At 37.1% G+C, this 16911-nt stretch overlaps 1 protein-coding gene across 1 annotated transcript in view; it reads right to left on the reverse strand.

Moving 5' to 3' along the window:
* LOC141904637 (putative E3 ubiquitin-protein ligase MGRN1) overlaps positions 1–16911 on the reverse strand; it is a 124027-nt gene that overhangs the window by 10063 nt on the left and 97053 nt on the right. The window contains exon 11 of the mRNA XM_074793264.1: positions 2700–2877. Coding sequence (XP_074649365.1) covers positions 2700–2877 — 178 coding nt within the window. The remainder of the gene's footprint in view (positions 1–2699; positions 2878–16911) is intronic.

The raw sequence follows: 16911 nt of genomic DNA on the forward strand, positions 1-16911 counted from the left end.
CCCCTTGCTGACCATATGCAAAACCCAATGACCTTGAAACTCACCACAATCATAGAACATGTCATGATCTACAACATTGCAATTGATCATGGTAACCAAATATCTCTAGGTACCAATCTAATAAGGAAATACCAAGTTCTTCTACTATTCAACGCCCCCTGGTGACCATATAGAATAACTTATGTCCTTGAAACTCACCACAATCTTAGACGATGTCATGAGCTACAACTTTGCAATTGATTGTGGTAACAAAATATGTATATAGAATATAATATAGAAATACTAAGTTATTATATTATTCAACGCCCATGGTGACCATATGCAAAACCCAATGACCTTGAAACTCACCAAAATCATAGAACATGTCATGAACTACAATTTTGCAATGGATCACGGTAACAAAATAGCCCTACGTACCAATCTAATAAGGAAATGCTATGTTATTTTTATTATTCAACGCCCCCTGGTGACCATATGCAAAACCCAATGACCTTGAAACTCACCACAATCATAGAACATGTCATGAACTACAACTTTGCAATTGATCATGGTAACAAAGTATCCCTAGCTACCAATCTAATAAGGAAATACCAAGTTCTTCTACTATTCAACGCCCCCTGGTGACCATATAAAACAACTTATGTCCTCGAAACTCACTACAATCATAGACGATGTCATGAGCTACAACTTTGTAATTGATTGTGGTAATAAAATATCGTAGGTACAAATATAATATAGACATACTAAGTTTTTGAATTATTCAATGCCCCCTGGTGGCCATATACAAAAACTAATGACCTTGAAACTCACCAAAATCATAGAAAACGTTATGAGCTACAACTTTCCAATACATTGTGGTAACACAATATGCTTAGGTATCAATATAATGTGGAAAAACTTTTTCCCACCTACGAATGAGTACTGATGACGCCAAGATGGCTGCCAATTAGGCCATAATTGGCTGATCAAAAATACATGTCTCAGATATAAAACATCCCTTTCCAAAGAATACCCATCACAAATTGCAATGAGAATTGGCAAACCAGTAGGAAGCTACAAGGACTCCAGAATTTGGGCCAAAATTGACATTTTTGGGCACTAAAAAGGTCATAGGACGGCCATCTTAAGGCCGATCGACCCAAATTTTCTTTTGTTGATTGGGAGGTACAAATATACACAAACAATCAAGGTTATTGATAAAAGTGTCTTCAAAATTTCCCTCGAAAACTTCGAAAATGTGTAAAGTGCTGATATTGGCGAAAAACAATGGCTGCCAGTCGGCCATCTTGAATCTGATAGGGCCAGTTTTTGGCCTGAAGATGTGTCTAGGGTAGATACATGTATAAGAAATATCAAAAAATTACCTTGAAGCGTCTTCAAAACTTCCCAAAATAACTGGATTCAGTCTAGGGACGGATGGACGGACGGACGGACGACGGACGACGGACGAAAAGTGAACGCAATAGGCCGTGGGGTTTAAGTCCCAAGTGGGCTAAAAATCTATGTTACACTGTTTTACACACACTGTCTTTAGTATGTAAACAATGGAATATACATAATACACATCGATAGTTCTCGATGGGCTCCATTATCTTGAAACAAATCACATTTTAGTACCGTAGGATATATTACACACTTTTTTGAATCCAACATGGTTCCTCGATGTCAATGGTACGCTTAAATAAGTGCTATATTTATTTCACTGTTGTCAGGCTACATAATCAATACAAACCAAGTGAAAGTTTGAGTGTTGTTCTTACTGAGTTATGGCCAGACACTGGTGTAGTGTTTGTATACATATTGTTGTATGATACTGCCACCTATGATGGGTGATAAAGTATGGCGTAGACCATGAAGTGTGATTGTTAATCTATTGTTCACTTTATTCATTGTCTAGGAGCTGGATCTTGGCCCCAGGAATACTACAACTAGCTTAAGTTAGATTATCTTTCATTCATTAAGTACGTATGCTAAATCTAAATTGAAACTACCTATGATACGCATTTTGTACGCATTGTACGATAAGGTCATACCTTGACCATGCATACGTACTTTATGGATCATCCCATATACAAAAACCAATAACCCTGAAACTCACAACATTTATAGAGTATGTTATGAGCTAAAATTTTGCAATGGATTGTAGTAACAAAGTATGCCTAGGTCCCTACATAAAATGGAAATACAGACTTATTCCACTATTCCAACACCCCTTGGCGACCATATACAAAATTGGGTAAGGAGAGGAAGAGATGTATCAGTGCTAATAATAATAATAACATATCAAGACTATAATTCAAAACCTGTGGATATTTTCCTCAAAATACCTTTTTCCAACTTTCCAATGAAGACTGATGACACTAAGATGGCCGCCAATTGCATGATATTTGACTGATCTCAAAGCCCACCAGATATACTACAGATCCATCCTCATAGAATACCCATCACAAATTTCAATGAAAAATGGTAAACTATTAGCAACCTACTGGCCTTAGAATTTAGACCAAAATTGGGAAAGGTATGCTTAAGTGAGCTAAAAAGAAATATATGGTCATGCTTCGGCAAAGATATAGATATCACTTGACTTGCCCAGTTTCTGCTATAAACACTGACCAAGGGCATTTGCATAGTTTGTATTTAACCGCTCTGCTGAACTTCCATATTGTAACGTGCATGGTGGAAAGTGAAAACATACATACTTGTAGGGTCAGTATAATCAGAATCAGGTGTGGAGGATCGGGGATCACCACTATCATCAAGTAGGTCATCATCATCATCATCCTCATCATCATCATCCTCCTCATCATCATCATCATCCTCCTCCTCCTCCTCATCTTCAGCTCCTGTTTGACACAGTACCTCTGATATATCTTCTTTCTATAAAAATCCATAGAATTGCCATTATCATTAAATGCTGGGGATAGGCAAAATTTCAATAAAGCACAAGACAGGGATGATAACAGGGCATCATTAAGGCGGAAAATTTTAAATCTCGTAATAACTTAGAAATAAGGAACGCCGTAGCTGCCAGTCACGTGCGCCGATGATTTTTCACATCGTCTTAGATCGTTTTTCAGCAGTTTTAACATTGAAATTTCACTCAGAGAATCAAATAACATCGTCCGATGTTTTACCGTTAACACACTGCTAGTTCCAAGACGAGTCAAGATGCTCATCATCTATTCATTTGCATAAGAAAAACAATGTAGGCAGCACCACGTTACGGGCCGCAAAAGCCGTTTTTCAGCACTACACGCGAGCAACACTCGGTCAAAAAATCAATAATGTAGATACATATCACGGTCGGGCAACAGATGGATAAAACTTCGTTAACGAAAATGAATGCATTTAAAAATAGATCGGGAAACGCTTTCATGGTCATACCAATCTACCCTTATGATGCCATTATCCTCACCAACCCCCCATCTTTTTCAATGGATTTGCTTCGATCAGAGAAATGATAAAAATTATCATCCCTGAGAAGCGGCCCGCAACCTTGAATTTTCAACAGAATAAGGTAAACTTCATTATAATCTATATATTAATACGAAACTATGTACCAAATAGCGTCGCTGTGGACAAGAATTGGGCCTTGATATTTTGTGTGGTAGTCAATCATTGTATAAACGAATGCAACAGGTATAAACGGGTGTGAAAATATCTATAGGAAGGCCAAACGGAGGCAGACAAAATTTCAGCCAATCAGTAAGCAGGAATTCTAATTATAGACTCATACTGCACCAAAACAAATCTACAGTACTGTATCACTATGCTGTCACAATGGCCCAGTTAGTAGAGTACAAGACTGCCACCTGATGGGTCAGAAGTTCGAGTCCCGCACAACACCACACATATTTTGCTTTCCTCCAATAGTTCCCCGTCTCCATGGGTACAGGTCATCAAAGCTCATAGGGCATGGACACAAAGATTTTAAAGGGCCCGACTTAATTCCATTGCGAATAAATTGAACAGTTCGAAGTTCTGGGCCAAAGGAAATCACCTGTGGTTTCCACAGGTATTTCTCTAGTCTATATATTACTATGAAACTATGTACCAAATAGTGTCACCGTGGAGAAGAATTGGGCCTTGAAATTTTGTGTGGTAGTCAATCATTGTATAAACTAATGCAACGGGTGGATGTGAAAATATTTATAGGGGGCCAAACGGAGGCAGACAAAATTTCAGCCAATCAGTAAGCAGGAAGTCGAATTATAGACTCTTACTGCATCAAAACAATTCTACAGTACAGTTTCATTATGCAGTCACAATGGCCAAGTTAGTACAGCAAAAGACTTGCACCTGATGGGTCAGGAGTTCAAGTCCCGCGTAGCTCTGAACATATTTTGTTTACCTCCGATAGTTCCCAGTCTCCAGGTCATCAAAGCTCATAGGGGTTCCACCGGCATGGACACATAGATTTCAAATGGCCTGACTTAATTCCATTGCCAATAAATTGAACAGTTTGAAGTTCTGGGCCAAAGGAAATCACCCGTGGTTTCCGCAGGTATTACTCTAGTGCTATACATTATAACAAAATTTGAATTTGCAGAGGCGTTGGAAGTGCAGGGACTGCAGTGGTGAAAGCCATAATAACTTAATAAATTACTTAACCCTTTCACTGCCAGTATTTTGTAATCAATTAACCCTCTCCTGCCACTTATAATTAGTGGTTTTTGTAGGTATAACATACAATATATTCAATTAGCTCCATGGCTTTTACTACTGAATTTAACTCGTGTAAACTATATATGGTTAGAAAGTAAATATACTAAGCTATCTTATCCAACCAAAAAAAAGTAATGCCGTATAAACAAGTTCAACCAATGATGTCATCAAGATGGCTGCCAAACTCTGTTCCAATCGAAAAATGAAATTTCAAACTCATATATCATGTTACAGTAAGCAAATATATGATTATTTTCAATCTAATGCACTTATATGTAATGATTGCTACACAATAAAGTTATTTCATGTTGATAACGATGGTTATTCAGTTTTAATTGATTTTTTTTGTGCCTGAATATGGTCACTCACTGATACCAAAATTCTCGGATTTCGAACACATTCTCATTTTTAAGTCAGATTCTTTTCAGCGTGCCATATTTTGAAACAAGGATAAGGACACAAGGGAATGTTACCACAAAAATAATGACCAGCTGGCTGATTTCCATCACTGTTATAATTATGATCATCCAAATTATTTTCAGTGTTGCCATGGTTTCTGTCAAAATCATCACCCTAAAAATCCAAACTACTATCCTCAACACCCAACGATGAATTCGCATCTGACGCTTCATCACTCAAATGTCCAAATGTGTTATCATTCTGATCAACAATATCAACGAATTGATCCCACCTTAGTTCGCTTTTTTGTTCTAGCATTATCCATAAGACAATAAGCACACTTGTTACTACACATCAAGTCATTTTCTAAGCGTGAAATTAACGTAAAAGTGTAATATTTTTCCAAAAAAACTCTGCTACCTTGAGGTTTAGTTTGTGTCTGTACTACCGACATAGTTCTATCAATATCCGCCAGGTGCAGACACTTCAGGTATATAATAGTCACTAAATTGACAAGTGACTCGAGCATTTGCTCGGCCGAGCATAATTGAAGAAGACTCGGCCGAGTGAGTGGTTAAATTCGGCGGTCCACTCGGCCGAGCTAACAGTATAGTAATTCCTTTACTCCGCCGAGTAAACAAAGAAAACACAGTGCTTATGGCGAGACAGTATCGGTTATGATAACAGACAGCCACAAAATAGGTCTACTGACGCAATGTCTACAGGAACGTCAAAACTAAAGATCGAGGAGTTGCGATAACGGGGAGCAATGTTTAAAAAGAATCGTTGAAAACGCGGATATCGGATATTTGTGATGGAATTACAACTGACGAGCAACCAGGAATAGTTGAAAGTGAAAACGTGATAATTTCGAATCAGTTTCCAAATATAGCTGAGGTATACGGCAGAAGTTTTAATTCTCTGCCTAGTGATGACGCCAGAGTCCTGCTCACGAAATTAGTATATTTGAGCAAAGTTTTAAGTGGAATGCGTTCTACCAACCCACACTGGGGAGATGAATCATGTCGTGTTCAGTGGTGGCCTGAAAACCTACCATGGAGGAGAGAACTGGCAGATCGGCCTACATTTTTCATAAATGTGAAAGCTTGACAGGTACGCAAAAATAAATTTAATTCTAATTTCTAATATGAACTTGCTATTAAAATTGTTCGAAAGCAAAAATTAAACAATTAAGAGAAAAATGTCCCTTAAGGTAGAAAAAATACCCTAGTCTATCATTTCATGTATTATAATCATTGGAAAATTTATTCACTCAGTGTATGTGTACATATATTATGTTTATATTTTAATAAAATTCAATTTATAGATTCAGATATCAAATTCATTATACTTTCGTTATTTTATCTCGGTTTTCTATCGCGAGGAACAAAGCAATGTGACGCATAAAGTTCTCAGGCTTCATATATGCTAACTGTGATTTCAGGCGAACCAAGCCTGCATTTGCTTGTTCGTTGACTTGGCTGTTGATATTTGTGACATCCACATTCGCTTTGTACAAGTCAAGAGAGTATCCATCGCAGCATCTGTAATTATAGTAACATATTAAAAATGTATCAATACAGTATAAACTCTTTACAATGATACTGCTTTAACCACAAAGGATTAATACTCCCAACCTAAAATGAAAAGACGTATTTAATTTATTCAGACTCCACTCTGGAATTGTGGGGGACCAAAAATGTGTGTTTATATGAGGATACAATAAATGACAGAAAAGTGACATCAACTTTATATATCTGTACGAATCAGGCGCAGTAACATAATAACATAATATTTACCCTGTGTGATTTTTCCAGTGTAAGCGGTCAACACAGAACATTGTATTTCTGAAGAATTCTGGTTCTCTACAAAATAATCAAAACAAGAAAGATGATTCACTCATTTTTCATAAGTAACGAGATGAGTAGTACTATATAGGTTAACTATTTATTTGACGCACGAGCTTTCGCTACTAATGAATCAGGTGAATGAGTATAGTCAATAGAAAAACGACAGTTTTTATAGGTAGACTGACACTAATTACAGAGAACTGAGTGAGAAGAGTAATTACAAATAAATGATGAGTGACATGATAATTAATAACTAAGTGAGTGAGTGGATAATTAATCAATTAAGGAACAACAAACTAAAACAAATCAAAGAGAAATAATCAAAATGAAACTATATCAAAGTTAAATAAACAGATAGTATCTAAGAGTAACAAATAACAAGAAATGGGAGTCCAAAATAAGTCCAGATACAATGAATAACAAACGAAATTACGTTCTGTAGTGGGACATGAATCCTAGATCGCGATTGAGGCCAAGATTAACAGTATCACCGCGTTGAATAAGTTTTTGTTCCATGATTTCGCGCGAATGCTTATTAGAAGTGTTCATTTTATGTAACGCGGTCACTTTTAGGTTACTGATAGTGTGGTTCGAAAGATAGATATGTTCGCCGATAGGTTTAACCATTTTCTTGTGTCTGATATCAAATTTGTGACCGTTCAAGCGTTGATGTAATGTTTGTCCAGTTTCTCCGATTATGACACTACTCGTCTTGTTACTTATTTTAAACCAGGTTAACACAGCTATATATTCTCATCAATTTTTCATATCTATGAATAAGTTTCTTATGGACAATTTGTCAACTGAAGTGAAAACGCTTACCTATTCAAACAGTACTGACGAAGTTTACAAGCATTGTCGTACATGATAAGGTTAGGAGGTTTTGAAAACCTTGTCTTGAAGATGCTGAATGGGTGCTTCTGCGATTCGTGACTTTCCATAACCTGAATACGATAAATATTTCTTATCTTTAAAAATCTATTCCCATCCGACACTAGATTACTCAATTTCTAAGGTTTTTCTTACCTGAAATCCGTAACTAATGCTATGAAGACAAAACACTGTAAATATTCCTGGAGTCAGGACTCTGTGACACTTCGAATATTTCTGACACATGTCTCGTTCACTCTCCCAACAATTACTTCTAGCTGTGTGTATTGTATCCATTTTGTATGATGCATCTCTGGAATATTTATAAGCAACTGTATTAAAAATAGCCCATTTCATTTAATACTATAACTGAAATGAAGAATACTTACTTATGTAGCTTTGGTGATACTGGAAAGAAACTCAGTGTTCTAAATATCTCTTCGCTTTCTGCAGCACAGTACAAGTTGGATTTATTTTGTACCTATGATTTTAAAAAGTTGAATTGTAAGAATTTCACATAGTAGCAAAAAAATGTACTGTTAAGCAGTTTTACATTTTCATATCAGTCACAATAAATATACAACTTACCTCATAGCACAATTTAATTCGAGCAACAGTGTCATATATGAATGTCCTGTGAACATCTGTCAATTCTTGGCTAACTTGATCCCGACATCCAAGTATGAAACAAACTACGATTGTTGCTTCTTTCATCAGCTGAGCAACGTTTGTCTGATTACTTGATTGAAAAAAGTCAGCCTGCCTCAAGCAGGACTGTAGTAATTGTAAAGTCAATTCTACATTATTTGACTGAACAAGGGCACAAACAGGCCCATTACATGAAAGTGCTTTAAACAATTCTCTCTCATTTTCCTTAGCAGTCAACGATTCATTTTCCAAAATTAACGTGGATAAGCTACGAAGATGTTACTCGTGTAGACAGTTATTTTGGTCCATTTTTTGTGCCTGAGGTAAATGAACTGGCTCCTTAGGTACCGTCTCAGCTGATCCAGCTACCTGACCACCCGCATACTGCCGAAGAAGCTTTCTAGCTTTAGTCAATGGGAAAAATACACAGTCTAGATGTTTAGGTCCAGAAATTGGTGCTGACTCTGGGAAATCTGATGATGTGGAAGACTCAGATTTAATAAAGTCTTTCCTGAAGCCAATATCTACCCCCTCACAAATTATTACAGGCGGAGTGGAGAGAAATTTCTGACACACGAACTCGTCATTCCAGGTGAACGAGAGAAGCCTGATAAATACATTCCAGCTTCCCTGCAATACATGTAGGGGAATCACATGTTCACTAAAAAGATTCACTGAAGTTCGAGACAGTGCCCTAAAAATAACAAAAATTATCTATTTGATAACAGCGTTTCTTCGTTTAAAATGTTTCAGGAAAATCTCGATAAAGATTTCACTGGTTTTTTACATTTCATTTTTAGGTACAATTCGATAGCATACCTTTGGAATGTTGACAATGGATTGCGCCCCTCAACCATCAGATGTAAACATCTAAACAATAGCCGATAATCTACAAAATCTGCATTGTTTAAATTAATCAGCAAACTTCGCTGCCATCAAAATGAAGCTTACAGTCACACGATCATGTAGTCGGTCGATAATAAGCTGAAATGATATTAAGCACTGTCAAATTGATTTGTTTGGAATACATGAAAGAATAAAAAATAAATGTGAACAAATAAATGCAGGGAGAATTACCTTTAATTGGCTTAATTATTCCATCATGCGTGGTTTCATTCATTAAACAATTTTCAGTATGGACTTTCACGGTCTCTTTCGATAACCAGTTCATAGCAAATGGATCTCGTGTATCCCAAGGCTTACCATACGTACAACAACGAGTGTAGGATAATACGATAAAATATTTACAGATTCAGTTTCATTGTTATCTTCTAATTCATCCGGATTGACAGCACTTGGGAATAATATTGTAACTGCTTTGCAATGTATACAGTAAGCATCCGATTGCTTTCCATAAAATGACTTCCCAGGTTCACTTAGACTCATTGATAACGCCCGAAGATAAAGCTTGTTACACTCTCCAACAAAACAGGTACACATCAGTAACGAGCAGGACTCATCCATATGTGTGAATCTGGATTCTTTCCTAACTACACAATGTTGAGAACTTTTATAATCCGCCAATACAAAAGCATTATTCGAAATCATCCAGAATTTCTCACTTCTTCGCAAATCCTGCATATAATTGTACTCCAGGTTTATTTCGATACTGAGGAAAGACGATGAACTAACATCTCTGAAAAGTAAAAAAAAAGCTTTTTACTACAGTAGTCCAAACATTTAAAAAAAGCTTATGGTTGTAGGCCTATACGAAATGTGGTATTGTTTCATGTCGCAGAATTTTTGTAGCCTGAATTAAGCTTAATTTTCTCTTTCATTGTTATTGGTACAAATTTCATTTATCATCTGTTGTATCATCATCCAAAACCATGTAAGATTTTATGATGAATAAAAATTGATTGAATGTGAATTACGACCGAGTCTTCGGATGATCATTCTGACCGAGCACCGAGAGTTTTTTATTCACACAATACATGACCCAATATAAATAGAACTGAATCATGGGAGTTACTTCAGTACATGGGAGATAGTTCAGAGTGAGGGTGTCCCGAGCTTACATCGTAGCGGATTTCGAAATCGATCAAACTTATCAAGTAAGTTAAGATTATTAGGATTAGGAAAACTTACGATGTATTGTAGTACTAGTAGGCCTGTTGTTAATGTTATTAATTGTTGGTTACTTACTGCGACATGGTCTGACATGGCGCTCTTGTATTATTTGATTCTGAAGCACATGATGAAGTTTTCTGCTGTTTCAAGGGTGTTACAGTTGACAAGATCGTACTTTTTCGTTCTTCACGTTTCTTACAAGGAACTATATTAGCGCTGCGTGCTTGGCGAGGCATTCTCAATCAATGATCTTGAAGTGAGCGCGACAGTGGCGGCGCAAACGGAATACGGACCGGACCAAATTCAATTTTATTTTATTTTGTGAACCAATCGGGCGGCACCCACAGACATTTTCGAACTAATTGTTTGCTCGACTGACAGGGTAAGAATGAACAAACTACTGATATCTTGGCCAAGTGTGACTGCAGAATTTAATAAGTCACTCGGCCAAGTAGATTGGCGAATTCTATCGTTTACTCGGCCAAGTAAAGAACTTAACTTTTACTAAACTCGGCCGAGTGGATTGTCGAATTCGAACAATCACTCGGCCGAGTAAACAACTTTCTGATATAATGCTTGTCAATTGGGACCGTATTTTATAGCTCGACACTTCCCATATTTATTCAACTCTACTCAGTTCAGACTATTTCCGGAGAGGCAGTTTGGGGTGAAATTACGCTCCCGACTATAACTGGAGTGGCAGTTATATGGTTAATGATCATTGAAGTTCTAAAATTGCTTCCAACGTGCCTGATTTTTAAGTCAATTATGTAGCACTTATTAAAACCTAATTAACATAATTATTATTTTTCAGAAACTGGCTCAAATTAAATTCAGAGACGTTACCAATTCCTATAAATAAGCCTGTTATTCTATTCTGCAGTATGATCTGATAATAATCCGAAAATTATGGATTTTTATTCATTAATCATTTTAGCTGTCAGGTCATAAATAAAAATAACTTTCACCGAAGGTCATTTTTCAGAAAAATCTAGAAATTTGGAATTTCACTGCCATTCACTGTCCCTCTCATGCAAAATTCACTGCCAACTGCAGCAACTTTTTAAGAAATGTGCTAATTTTCGAGCCAGTGACCAAATGCCCACACTAAGGCCTTTTCAATTAGTTGGAGTATGAATTTTACCAGCAAAATGAAGGGTAGAAGAGGAAAATATACAATCTTTCAAAGCATATATACTTTTTCAGATCACAAATCTATTTAAATGGAAGGGAACACAGCGCCCTTCTATGAGTATTTTCCATGTAAATCTTGGAAGGACTGTAGAACTAGGGGTCCAGGGACACCATGCCCACTTGGGAAGTGGTTCCAAATGCTCAACAAACTAACAATTTCAATATTCAACGCCCCCTGGTGACCATATACAAAAACCGATGACCTTGAAACTCACCACAATCATAGAACATGTCAGCAGCAACGATTTTGTAATTGATTGTGATAACAAAATATGCCTCGTTACCAATTTAATATGGATATACAAAGTTATTCTACTATTCAACGCCCCCTGGTGACCATATCCAAAATCCACTGACCTCGAAACTCACCACAATCATAGAACATGTTATGAGCTACAACTTTGCAATTGATCATGGTAACAAAATATGCCTAGGTACCAATATAATAAGGAAATACTAAGTTATTCTACTATTCAACGCCCCCTGGTGACCATATAGAAAAACTAATGTCCTTAAAACTCGCAAAAATCATAGATGATGTCATGCGCTACAACTTTCCAATTGATTGTGGTTACAAAATATGCATAGGTATGAATATAATAAAGAAATGCGAAGATATTGTATTATTCAACGCCCCCTGGTGGCCATATACGAAATCCAATTACCTCGAAACTCACCACAATCATAGAACACATTATGAGCTACAACTTTCTTATTGATTGTGGTATCAAAATATGCTTAGGTATCAATATAATGTGGAAAAACTTTTTCCCATTTACGAATGAGTACTAGTGACACCAAGATGTCCGCCAATTGCGTCATAATTGGCTGATGAAAAATACCTGTCCCAGGTATAAAACATCCCTTTCCAAAGAATACCCATCACAAATTTCAATGAGAAACGGCAAACCAGTAGGAAGCTACAGGACTCAGAATTCGGGCCAAAATTAACATTTTTGGGCACTAAAAAGGTCATAGGACAGCCATCTTGAGTCCGATCGACCTAATTTTTGTTATGCTGATGGGCCCTGGGGGGATTCACATATATCCGAAAGATCAAGGTAATTGATCGAAGCGTCTTAAAAATTTCCCTCAAAAAGTTCAAAAATGTGTAAAAAGTGCTGATTTTGGCAAACAACAATGGCTGCCAGTCGGCCATCTTGATTCTGACAGGGCCAGTTTTTGGGCTGAAGGTGTGTCTAGGATAGATACATGTGTAACCCAAATATCAAGACGTTACCTTGAAGCGTCTTCAAAACTTCCCAAAATAACTGGATTCCGTTTACGGACGGACGGACACTACGACGGACGAAAAGTGAACGCAATAGCCCGCAGGGACTAAAGTCCCAAGTGGGCTAAAAATGAAGAATGAAAACTGTTTTGGATGGAATTCAAATGATGGGAGAAAACTAACTTTTTCAAATAATTAGCTCAAAAATCAAGACAGAAATATAGCTGCAAAGCAGCGATAACGGGTTTTCTGCACAGTCTTAGAATCCTGTTCAACGGTGGATTTCAACAAAGCATTTGATAAGGCTCAACATCAGCCATTACTAAACAGGCTATTAGGAAACAGTATCAATGATAGGTCGCCCAAATGGCTCAGCAGTTATCTCTGAACGGAAACTTGTAACCGAAATCAACAGAACGCCTCATCTTGGAATGAGACGGTCTAACTAGTGGAGTCACGCAAGGTAGTATCCTAAGTCGTCTTCTGTTTAATGTCCTGACAAATGACATACACAGTAATCCAAAATATACCAGAACGAGTAAATTTCCAAAACGACCTTAACACACCAAAAAACTTAATGTTCCGACAAAACCACGGGCGACAAAACCAAAATTAGGAATTGTCACGGGTGACAAAACCAAAAAAAAAATTGTCGCGGACGACAAAAACAAAATATAAAACCAAAATAATGAATTGTCGTGGGTGATAAAACCAAACTAATGAATTGTCGCGGGTGATAAAACCAAAATATTGAATTGTCACGGGCGACAAAACCAAACTAATGAATTGTCGGGGGCGATAAAACCAAACTATGAATTGTCACGGGCGATTAAACAAAAATATTGAATTGTCGCGGGTGATAAAACCAAAATATTGATTTGTCGCGGGCGACAAAACCAAACTAATGAATTGTCGCGGGCGATAAAACCAAACTATGAATTGTCGCGGTTGATAAAACCAAAATATTGAATTGTCACGGGCGACAAAACCAAACTAATGAATTGTCGGGGGCGATAAAACCAAACTATGAATTGTCACGGGCGATTAAACAAAAATATTGAATTGTCGCGAGTGATAAAACCAAAATATTGATTTGTCGCGGGCGACAAAACCAAACTAATGAATTGTCGCGGGCGATAAAACCAAACTATGAATTGTCTCGGGCGACAAAAACAAAATATTGAATTGTCACGTGCGACAAAACCAAAATAATGAATTGTCGCGGGCGACAAAACCAAAATAATGAATTGTCGCGGGCGATAAAACCAAAATAATGAATTGTCTCGGGCGACAAAAACAAAATATTGAATTGTCACGTGCGACAAAACCAAAATAATGAATTGTCGCGGGCGACAAAACCAAAATAATGAATTGTTGCGGGCGATAAAACCAAAATAATGAATTGTCTCGTGCGACAAAACCAAAATAATGAATTATCGCGGGCGATTAAACCAAAATAATGAATTATCGCGGGCGACAAAACCAAAATATTGAATTGTCGCGGGCAACAAAACCAAAAAAAAAATTGTCGCGGACGACAAAAACAAAATATAAAACCAAAATAATGAATTGTCTTGGGCGACAAAACCAAAATATTGAATTGTCGCGGGCGACAAAACCAAAATAATAAATTGTCGCTGGAGATAAAACCAAAGAAACGAATTGTCGCGGGCGACAAAACCAAAATATTGAATTGTTGCGGGCGACAAAACCAAACTAATGAATTGTCGCGGGCGACAAAACCAAAAAAAGTAATGTCGGGGCGACAAAACCAAAATAATGAATTGTCGCGGGCGATAAAACCAAAATAATGATTTGTCGCGGGCGATAAAACCAAAATAATGAATTGTTTTCTCGCGTTATTTTAGTTTTGTCGTTTTGTCGTAATGTTGCCCTCATTTGCATATTCGTGTTTTTTTAATCTTATCAGCCACCATACTAAAGCCTTAAGGTCGCGTAAAACTCGATCAACACTTCAAGCGACACAGCGAACGATCTCCTTTCCTCCACTGCGAACGCTTACTCCGAATGTCAAGTGTGAGTCAAGCATACGGATAGGAATGTGTTATATACTTGTATTTAGTAAATACCTTGTGGATTTGACAATGATCGGTATGTACTGTAGGAAATATAGAGTATTGATGGTATTGATATAGAGGTTTAAGCCCGCGGCCGAATAAAGTAATATATTTCTTTATTTTGATACCTCGTCGACATAACAGCTTTTCTCCGCTATATCTCTTCGGCGTGTTTAGTTTAGGCCTACGACTCCCCGGTACACTTATGATTTACCTTAGTAAATACACGGTTAATTTGGTAAAGAAAAACACTTATGATTTATCTTAGTAAATACACGGTTAATTTGGTAAAGAAAAATAGGTACTGCTAAACTAACTGCTTGACGCCCGCAGCCAAATCACTGGTAGTTATAAATTAATTTGTACTCGATTTGATTCTCATGATGAGGAGAAACTCGCAGCTATCCCCGGAACGACGATGTAGTAACACACGTCGATTCGTCGATGTTTACGGCTCGACAGTGCTTTTAAAATCTAAAGTAGTAAATTTCCAGTGTATCGGTAATATGATTTGATGAGGAAAATGGGCCATTGTTAAAATCACTGTTTGAAGACCGCGACTGAATGTGAAGTCTGCGGCAATAAATTAGTTCATTTATACTTGAATATATAATCGAAGTGACAGTCGGCCTGCGGGTTGATTTCGGGATGACGACTCGAAAAACATGTCGCCCCATTGAATGGGGCTAAATTTTCGATGTTTACGGCCCGACAGCGCTTTTGTAACGATGATTCGTGAAAAAACACGCGGGCTATTTGTAGATCTCAGTGAGCTGAACGATATTATATGGATTGTATATGAAACAGCGGTAAGGTAACAAAGCCTATGTTCTTGTGGTAAAAATAGTGTGGAAGAAAATAATAATAATAATAATCACGCGGATATCAATAGGGTTTTCTGTGAAATAACAGAAAACCCTAAATATCACGAAAAAATGTTTTTTTATATGTTACATATGATGAATTCTAAGGGGGATCTGTGCTCCAAGCAATTAAAAAGGCCACGTGTCCCCTTGAACCAAGAAATTGGTATGAAAATCCTTCAATTGACATGATCCCTGCGAAATCACACATAACTGCATGATTCATCATGGATATACATGGTAGTGGGTTTTCTCCAATGACTTGAAATAGACACCTTCTGTGTAAAATTGAAAAGAAATCAATATAATTTATATATTGGGCATTAAACATCGTCACACTGTTGCCAAGTTATCCATTATTCATTAATACAAAAACACAAATCTATAGATTTGCTACATTTCTAAAATTGAAGGCCCAAAATCTGTTTTGAAAACCAGAGCTGAATTCAAGGCCTAGAATTTCCCTTTTGATAATTCAATGCTATTGAGGCCCGCTACGAATGCTGTACCAACAGTCTTGTCATGTGCAGCACTACCAGCTTCACCTGCAGCTGATTGGACAGTGCCAGTTTCTTCGAAAACTTTAACTAGGCAATGCATGTCAAGGCACCTTTTTTACATAGCTACCAATAGTGAATATAGTCAAACCACACGGTAGTAGTCCGAGTGACGCATATATGAAGCACATATACATACATAGTGGCAAACAATTTCTGACCAAACTGGCAGAATGACAAAATACACAGTAGATCTTGAAATACAGTTTTAAATCTTAAAATAAAAGCCAGAAGTGAAACATGGACAATATGTGAAAACCTGCTGATGTATGGGTGAGCCAATCATAGAGGAGTGTTTGCTTTCTGATAGGCTTTTTAAAACTGATACTTTTGCATTCAGATTTTCGTGAAAAACCTCATGTAAATTTTAACAAGGCCCTCTTTCAAAATTCGGCTCCCTACGATTTGGAGTATGGATAATGCTTTAATGACTGATTTGTATGAATATATGCTCAGTTGCACAGTCAAAGGACCATTCCTCTGGAA

The sequence above is a fragment of the Tubulanus polymorphus genome, chromosome 4, assembly GCF_964204645.1.
Source record: "Tubulanus polymorphus chromosome 4, tnTubPoly1.2, whole genome shotgun sequence".
NCBI lineage: Eukaryota > Metazoa > Nemertea > Palaeonemertea > Tubulaniformes > Tubulanidae > Tubulanus > Tubulanus polymorphus.